Source organism: Cyprinodon tularosa, unplaced genomic scaffold (genome assembly GCF_016077235.1).
Source record: "Cyprinodon tularosa strain WSP-4 unplaced genomic scaffold, ASM1607723v1 ctg315, whole genome shotgun sequence".
Taxonomy (NCBI): domain Eukaryota; kingdom Metazoa; phylum Chordata; class Actinopteri; order Cyprinodontiformes; family Cyprinodontidae; genus Cyprinodon; species Cyprinodon tularosa.
In genome coordinates, this window is record NW_024039025.1 from 512,028 (window position 1) to 520,269 (window position 8,242).

General features: G+C 38.3%; 1 protein-coding gene across 4 annotated transcripts in view; it reads left to right on the forward strand.

The window, feature by feature from the left end:
* The window catches only part of sgk1 (serum/glucocorticoid regulated kinase 1), a 44,425-nt gene extending 38,030 nt beyond the window's left edge, over positions 1–6,395 (forward strand). For 2 of the 4 annotated variants that reach the window (XM_038292654.1, XM_038292657.1), the window contains 9 exons: positions 1,436–1,511; positions 1,694–1,769; positions 1,885–2,073; positions 2,194–2,325; positions 3,612–3,848; positions 3,946–4,041; positions 4,161–4,316; positions 4,408–4,497; positions 4,987–6,395. In XM_038292654.1, the coding sequence (XP_038148582.1) occupies positions 1,436–1,511; positions 1,694–1,769; positions 1,885–2,073; positions 2,194–2,325; positions 3,612–3,848; positions 3,946–4,041; positions 4,161–4,316; positions 4,408–4,497; positions 4,987–5,154 (1,220 nt within the window). In that variant the 3' untranslated portion in view covers positions 5,155–6,395. Of the gene's footprint in view, positions 1–125; positions 232–1,179; positions 1,332–1,435; positions 1,512–1,693; positions 1,770–1,884; positions 2,074–2,193; positions 2,326–3,611; positions 3,849–3,945; positions 4,042–4,160; positions 4,317–4,407; positions 4,498–4,986 lie in introns of those variants that run through there. The other 2 variants (XM_038292658.1, XM_038292655.1) reach the window with 2 other exon arrangements.
* The last annotated feature ends 1,847 nt before the right edge of the window (positions 6,396–8,242 follow it).

The window sequence follows — 8,242 nt, forward strand, 5'->3', positions numbered from 1 at the left end:
CACTCTCCGATAAAGTATTTATCAGCTGCCACACCACTTTCTGCACCTTGAATTTGAGAGTAAAAGTTCAGGGAGTCATAAAATGATTTATGATGCTGTTATCTATGGAAACTCCTCGCTGATAGGGAGTCCCGTAGCTATAAGAGCTCCAGCAGCCTCACAGCTCTGTCTGGCGACTTGTTGAACTCTGGAGCTGCAGCAGGAATATGAAAACTCCATCAGAGCTTAAAGGTTTGTTTGCGTTTTAATGTGGGACCCTTATACTCCAAGTTAGTAGGCATAGTCAGGACTAAGTTTATTACAACTGTTCGTTATTGTTATGTAAAGCTGAGAAGCGCGGTGTTGGTGCGTCCTCTGCGTCTTTATCCATTTTACGCACAGTCAGTGGTATGTTCTGTGGGAATGAGTTTGCCTTTCACAGGTTGTATCCTCTTACATACATTCCATTTATATATCCACAGAGGGGTGTAAGATAAACTTGTATCTGGTGCTTTATATAACTGTTATTTACTTGATGCAAAGCTGCGTTTTCCCATTTTATTCATATTCTAATCGGACGCTTTAAGAACTGTGGATCTTTTCTGAGAGGACTCTGTTGCGGATTGTTTCCTCTTGCTTTTTGGACTAGAGGTGTTCAGCAGTTTCTCACTCTGTACTTTTCCACTTACAGCGGCCTTTCTTGGCATGTAGCCTCCCCTCCTTCCCCCTTTTGTGGCTCTGCGTCACTCCCTAGCTTTAAAGAGCCAGCATAGAAAACCTATGAGATATTTCTTCTAGTATTACAGTCAAACATGTATTAATCTATTTTCTCAGCCTGTTTCTATAGCGGAAAGGTAACAGAAAGAAAACAAACCAATGTTTAAAATGTTGCAAAAAACAAAGTCTCTCAGAGACTTTAAGTTATTGGAGTTTTATTTTTTTTTACTTTTAGTAGACTAGTTGCAAAATCAGGGTAGTCATGGAATTGCACAAGCATATGTGCAAGCAGAAATGTTCCAGTGAGCTGAGAAGTTTTTTTCATTAAACTTCTCTGACGCAAACGAGGCGTTTGGAGCGCAGCTGCCCTCTATTGGCCTAACTGGGATCGATCACCTCTCTATATTTACCAAAGCGGAATGTTTCCATAGAGTCGCCCCCCTTTAGGAGGCGTTGCCAGCTCCTCCCTCTTTAGGACTCTTTATAAAAAGAGCTGGAAGTGTTGAATGTCAAATTGGATTCGTCTTTTAAGCAGGGTGGTACGGATCCTGAACTCAACATGACGATCAAAACAGAAACAGAGAAGCCTGCTCTTACTTATTCAAAGACTAGGGGCCTTGTGGAATTAGTCACTGGTATGGATTTGATTTGACGAGATGAAATGTTTCATTCCCTCAGCTGTCTTATTCTTGGAGCCTTTTTTAAATGTATTTTCTTTCTTTTTATTGTTGTTTTGCAGCTTTTATGAAACAGAGGAGGATGGGTCTAAATGACTTTATTCAGAAGCTGTCCACAAACTCCTACGCCTGCAAGCAGTGAGTACTTTCTGACTCATATTATTGTTCTTCCTCCACCACAGGACACATTGTTTGGGAAACCCAAAGCTATAAAAGCAAGACTTTTTTTCCCTGCTGGGGACTTTCTAAAACTAACTTTTTTTTAAATCAGCTGATGTTGTTTCATTTCATACAGCTTAATACTTTTTTTTTTCTTCCAGTCCTGAGGTGCAGTCTATCCTGAATTTGACTCCTCCACAGGATCCTGAGCTCATGAATTCAAACCCCTCTCCTCCTGTGAGTACACTTAGCAAATCTTAGCCTTTTTGTTTCCAGGGCTGCTTATACATATTCTCTGCTTAACCCATTCTGATACTTAACTTCCCTATTTTTTGCATCTGCACCCTGACAGCCCAGTCCATCCCAGCAGATCAACCTTGGGCCATCATCTAACCCCTCAGCTAAGCCAAGTGACTTCCACTTCCTGAAAGTTATTGGAAAGGGCAGCTTTGGCAAGGTGCTTCTCGCCCGTCACCGCACAGATGACCAGTTTTACGCAGTCAAGGTGTTACAGAAGAAGGCTATTCTCAAAAAGAAGGAGGTATGTGACGAAATGCCTGTATCTAGAAATACACACACATAAACAGACCAGTACGTCACAAGGCGTGTTTATGGTAAACCAGTCTAACCCTGCAATGTTTTTTTTTTTTTTTGGTTTCAGGAGAAACACATCATGTCAGAGAGGAATGTACTGCTAAAGAATGTCAAACATCCATTTTTAGTGGGTCTGCATTTTTCCTTCCAAACTGCAGACAAACTCTACTTCGTCTTGGACTACATCAACGGAGGAGAGGTGAGGTGTTTTGCTTAACTGTACCCTGAACTTAAAACTGGAAAGAAAGATGATTGAGAAGAAAAATACAACACAGCTAAAATAATCTGTTAGAGTTTTAACTACAAAAATATGTCTATGTGCATTTTATTTGCGATTCATATTGAATTATTTCGAAGTATAGTTAAAATGCTAACAGCTTAATTAAAGGTCAGTTAAATACTTGTCAATATTTCAAATGCTCTTATTCAGCTGCATTTCTTATGCTAATAATCCAGTTTAAAAACATCCCCCCCCCCAAAAAAAAACAAGCTTGTGTTTAAATCATAAAAAATATTGAAATAATAGCCTTTGTTAACTTTTCCACAATGGTTAAATATTCCCATTCATTAGGAACCCAGCTCGGTAGCAGGCTTTGCATTTGTCTTAGCTCTATAATAAGATTAAAACCTGGACACAGACGTAAGTTCTTACTTGAAAAGAAGCATTTTACTAAAATGTTTTTTTTTTTTTACTCTTAATACCACGTTTTAACATATTAGCTTTATGGAACATTGCTGAAATCTAAAAAGGACTAAAAAAATGGCTAATACTTGACTGAAATAACTTCTAAAGTTAGTTATAGTTAACGATAAAATAATTAAAGGAAGGACAGGGTGCTTTTGGTGTCTGCCTGAGTGCAGATAATATAAAACGCATCAGAGCTTATAGATCACAATGAAACAAGCTAACGTGTTAGAGGTGAATGCTTTTAGAGAATGAGTCAATGATTTTCTCCCAGCTTAGACGGAGGGGAAATCCTGTCTTGAGAGGCAGATTATTAGTTTTTTTACTGGGGGGGAAATCACCGTTTAGGAAACCATGGGGTGGGCTCTGACGGCAGGGGAGCGACTGAGCTCCAAAATTAGCAGCGCAGCGGAGTCTCTTATGTGTCTAATCGAGCTAATTTCCTGCTATTGTTGCACGAGCAAAGACAGTGCTGATTAAATATGAAACTCATCAGGAAGTGGAGCACATTTACTCTTTTATTTCTCCTTTCTTCTCCTCCATCCTGTTGCTCTCTCTTTCTCTCCACCTTTGGCTCTCGTTTCATCTGTCTTCTCTTGTCAAACTTTTTTAAGCGAGTCGCCTTCCTGCCTTTTTATTTCCTCCCATCCGGTTTCCCCTCTTAGCTCTGTCTTTTTAATATTCTTTTTTTTTTCATACTAATTTCCTGCCCCAAACCCCCCTTTATATATAGTTTACAATTTCAGGAAAGAAAATATTTAATATATAATCTTTTTCTTTTTTGTTTTCTTTTATTGCAGCTGTTCTACCACCTCCAAAGAGAGCGCTGCTTCCTGGAGCCCAGAGCTAGGTTTTACGCTGCAGAGATCGCCAGCGCACTGGGGTACCTGCACTCCCTCAACATCGTCTACAGAGACCTAAAGCCAGAGAACATCCTGCTGGACTCACAGGGCCACATAATCCTCACAGATTTTGGCCTCTGCAAGGAGAATATCGAACCCAATGGGACTACGTCGACGTTCTGTGGTACGCCAGAGGTAAGGAGACAGTGTTTTGTTATTTGTGATTATTTTCCCACTTTGCCAAAATTTTAAGTTTAATGATTTCCCCCCCCCCCCCCCCCATCCTTTATAGTATTTGGCTCCTGAGGTGCTACACAAGCAACCATACGACAGGACAGTAGACTGGTGGTGCTTGGGAGCTGTTCTATATGAAATGCTGTATGGCCTGGTATGTAGCACATAATAATTAACATAAAAAGTCTAAACCTACTCCTTTAAGAAATACATTCATGATGCATTAAGCAAAACTCCTCTGTGTTGAAAATGTCCATCTTTTTATCTCCGCAGCCTCCGTTCTACAGCCGAAACACAGCAGAAATGTACGACAACATCCTAAACAAGCCTCTTCAACTGAAACCCAACATCTCCAATTCAGCCAGACAGCTTTTGGAGGGGCTGCTACAAAAAGACCGCACCAAGAGATTGGGCTGCACAGAGGACTTTGTGAGTGTTTATCTGTTTGTTTTGCTGTCTTATGTGCTGATGCATGCTGATTGTCAATGTTGAACTAATCTTTTGTGTGCATTTTCCTCAGATTGAAATCAAGAAACACATGTTTTTCTCTCCTATCAACTGGGATGACCTCAACGCCAAGAAGATAACGCCTCCCTTTAACCCTAATGTGGTAAGTTTCTTAAAATGCTTTAACATCTGTTCAGCAGACATTTTTTGGCATAGATCCACTACTGGAATCAACTGTTCATATATTTTTAAAGTTCTTTAAATTTAATAACAGAGGAAGTTTCAGGTCAGATTTTATTTTCTGGTGTTATAAAGCACAGTAACAATTGTAATTTGATTTTAGAAAATGCAGAAAGTTAAGCTGTGAAGCTAAAGGAGCCCAGCCTTTCGTACTTATTCAAGTTATAGTAAAATTGGCAGGTCGAAAGCTTTTCTGACAAGCTGTTCCTAAATGAATTAATTTTGTGGTAATACCTTGAAGCCATCATTGTTAACTGACCCATGCATAGTCACCTTATTTACTCCCTTATTTGTGCTTGCATAACAAGATCAAAACCATGCAACATCTGCTCTGTGATCTTGAGCATGTCCAATTAAGGCGAGGTGCTGGAAAGCAACACTAATCCCCTCTGTTTCTCTCTCTCTCCTGCAGACGGGACCTAATGACCTGCGGCACTTTGATCCAGAGTTCACGGATGAGCCGGTTCCCAACTCTATCGGCTGCTCCCCAGACTGCGCCCTCTCCACTGCCAGCATAAAAGAGGCAGCTGAGGCCTTTGTGGGCTTTTCTTATGCCCCTTCCATGGACTCCTACCTATAGGATTCAAATGGAATCCAGTACGGACACTAGTTTTCACTCACTGGACATAGATTCACTGTGTCATGTTGTGGACTTGACTTGCATCTTGACCTCCACCTATTGTTTCCCATCAGATTGATGGTTTACTCCCAAACCAAGCCCCGTGATGCACTTCAGCAGCATGATGACTTATCATATTCGCTCTAAAACTTGAGTGTTTTCTTTTTTTAAACACTTGCACAGAGGGGATATCTGCTGTAATTAACTGGTTGGGATTAGTTTTCTCCTCCATTCCTGAATCCCCTTTTAGTCTTAAATTCCCATCACAAACTGGTTGGTGGAGGATTTTTGCACATAGCTCAGGCAGCTTAACGGCTTCCTATATGTCCCAACTGACAAGCACACAAACAAAATGTCCACTCTTTTTAAAAAAAAAAGGAATAACAACAAGCAAAATAATAAAAACCAAACCTGGAATAGGTTTTCATTCCATGGAGTGAAACATCTTCCCTCCAATTACCCAGGGGGAGCTACTTTATCTAGCCTTGCCAGAGATGTTATACATTTTTGGTACTTTTTTTTTTTTCATTAAAAAGGGAGTCAGAAGAAGCTGAATGTTACAGAGAAGGAGTTTAATTTCTCTTGGAGGTGTTTTTTTTTTCTTTCTTACCTCTCCATCAGATTCCAAATCATTTGGGGTTGTTTTTTTTTCTTTGTGGACATTGCAGTTTCGTAGACCTAAATCAGGTGAACTGGGATGATTTATCATCATTTACTGAATATTGTATATTTTTTCTGTAAGCATTAAAGTGTAGCACTAAGTTCAAACTTAGCGGGACTCAAACGATGCATCATACCTTCATTTGCACATTACCACTGATGGAGACGCTGAAAGACTGCACTACTGCTGGGTTCAGAATGAACGGCATGAGTCGAGAAGTATTCCTGTACTTTTAGCTTGCCATCCTCCCTCATTAGTCTTCCAAATTGCCTCACACTGATGTAACAAAAGCCTGCAGACAGGCTCAAACATTTAAAATGGAACATTCCACTTTAATATTGCTGTTATGCATTTTTGACGGTATTTAAATTTCTTGTATATTTGAAGTCATGTGTACTAGTTTTAATGTATATGGAACAAAAAAGTGACTAAAGGTATGCTATAATATGTATATGTAACTATTCATGTTTAATGTACTGTAAATTGTAAAATTGTTTATGTGACCATGTTTGGTTTGGAATAAAAGTTTAACTTTATTACACATAAACTGGTTTCTAGATTGATTAAAAAATGTTATCTGAATGCTGGTGGTGAATTTCCACTAAATCGCCAATCTAAGTGTTTAATTAAAGTTACTGAGTAAACTAAGGTATGTAAGGAATGAGGAGTAAAGGGTATTTGCTTTTTTTAGGAGTTACTTAAGCTTCTGCCTGATGTCCCAGATTACAGTGGACTTTGTCCCCCTTCATACGACAGCAGCCTTACGCAACAATAAGAGTCCCGTGTAATACCTTGGAGCGTCAAGTTCACCCTGCTGAGCACAAGGCGTTTGCTGTCCATGAAGGAGAACAAACTCTCTGCATATTTAACTTTAGAGGTCAAAGCGCAAGTGTTAAGCTTAAATGTCCCCCTGTTAGACCTCAGAGCTCACAAACCTGCTTATTCCTGCCTGTTTGTTGGAGCTCCTGATTGGGTAAAAGGCCAGAGCACTCCCTGAATATAGGTAACTAGTTCACAGTGTCATGTCTGTGTCATTGTTTGGTAATAAACCCCTAAGAGATTTCAGTTAGGTTGGAGTTCTACACAACATATTCAAAGTCAGTTGAAATAACTATGTAGATCATAATTTAAAGTGCCCTTAAAGGGTATTCATGTCCTGTTAACTTATTTCTATTTGTTCACATAAGAACCACAAACGTCGAGTTAACATTACTGGGTTTTCCGATGATAAACTGACACATAGTAGAACAAAAGTGTGAAGAGAAATTTTGAAAATGCATTTGTAATCAGCTCCCCTGAGTCTCTTGAACCAACTTTCGTTTTAATTACAGATGTACTCCGTGTCAGTACCAGTTTATTTAGTCTATTTAAAATAAAACGGGTCTAGACCAGTCAGTTTAAACAAACACTGTCTGGACACCAAAGGTTTTGGTCTCATCCCACCAGAATAAAATTTTCCACAGGGTTGCTTTAACCCCTATATGAATTGTGGACAACTAGTAAACAGATTCTCTCACTGCCTTCTTTTTTAAATTATGGCTCTCCTTTCATGGCTTGTTAGTAGTGGATATGGTTTAAAAAAATTCACCCAACTCCTCCATGTCTTCCCTGACCTTTGAGACACATTTCTTCCCTCATGTGATAAATTTTAATCACTAATGATCACATTCATGTTTAAACAGTGTATTAAATGGACCCTGTCTACTTATTTGTGTTGCGCTGGATTTATTTTTAAAGAGACTTAATATCTTTATATTCATTCCTAAAGCAAAATAACTTTTAATTTCTACTTCACTATTATGCTCTATTTTTTGTTGGTCTGCTATTAGAAAAAAGGAAATTACCCATAAATTCATTTTTGTATCAAAATAAAGCTGAGGGGTATAAATAAATGGAATTTGAATGAATGAATGAAATTCATTTCAGAAAATTAACAAATAATAAAAAATAACAATCGATAAATCAATTTCAGAAAATATAAAATAATATATGAAATAAATTACATTTTCAGTTCCAAATGCATTTAATTCGTTTGAACCTATACAGAAGCTAATAAAATAAACACAATCTCCCACTTAATGAACATGCCAGTATATGTAGCCTGAGATCTAACATTGATTAATGATTTGTTTATGAATATTAATTAATGCTTATTGTCTGAAAAGGGATATGAAGATTAAAACTTATTTGATATATCTCTTCTTCCTTTAATTGCATTTAAAGTAACTTAATTAACCTTACTTTTTAACTATAATATACTAAGAGTACATTTGCAAGGCAGCAAATGACATAAGGGTTAAACACCCCCAGGTTCCTTAAGTCCATATGTATAAGAAGAAATAAAAGAAAAACAGCACAGCAGACACTTTTTTCACTATTGTTTTTATT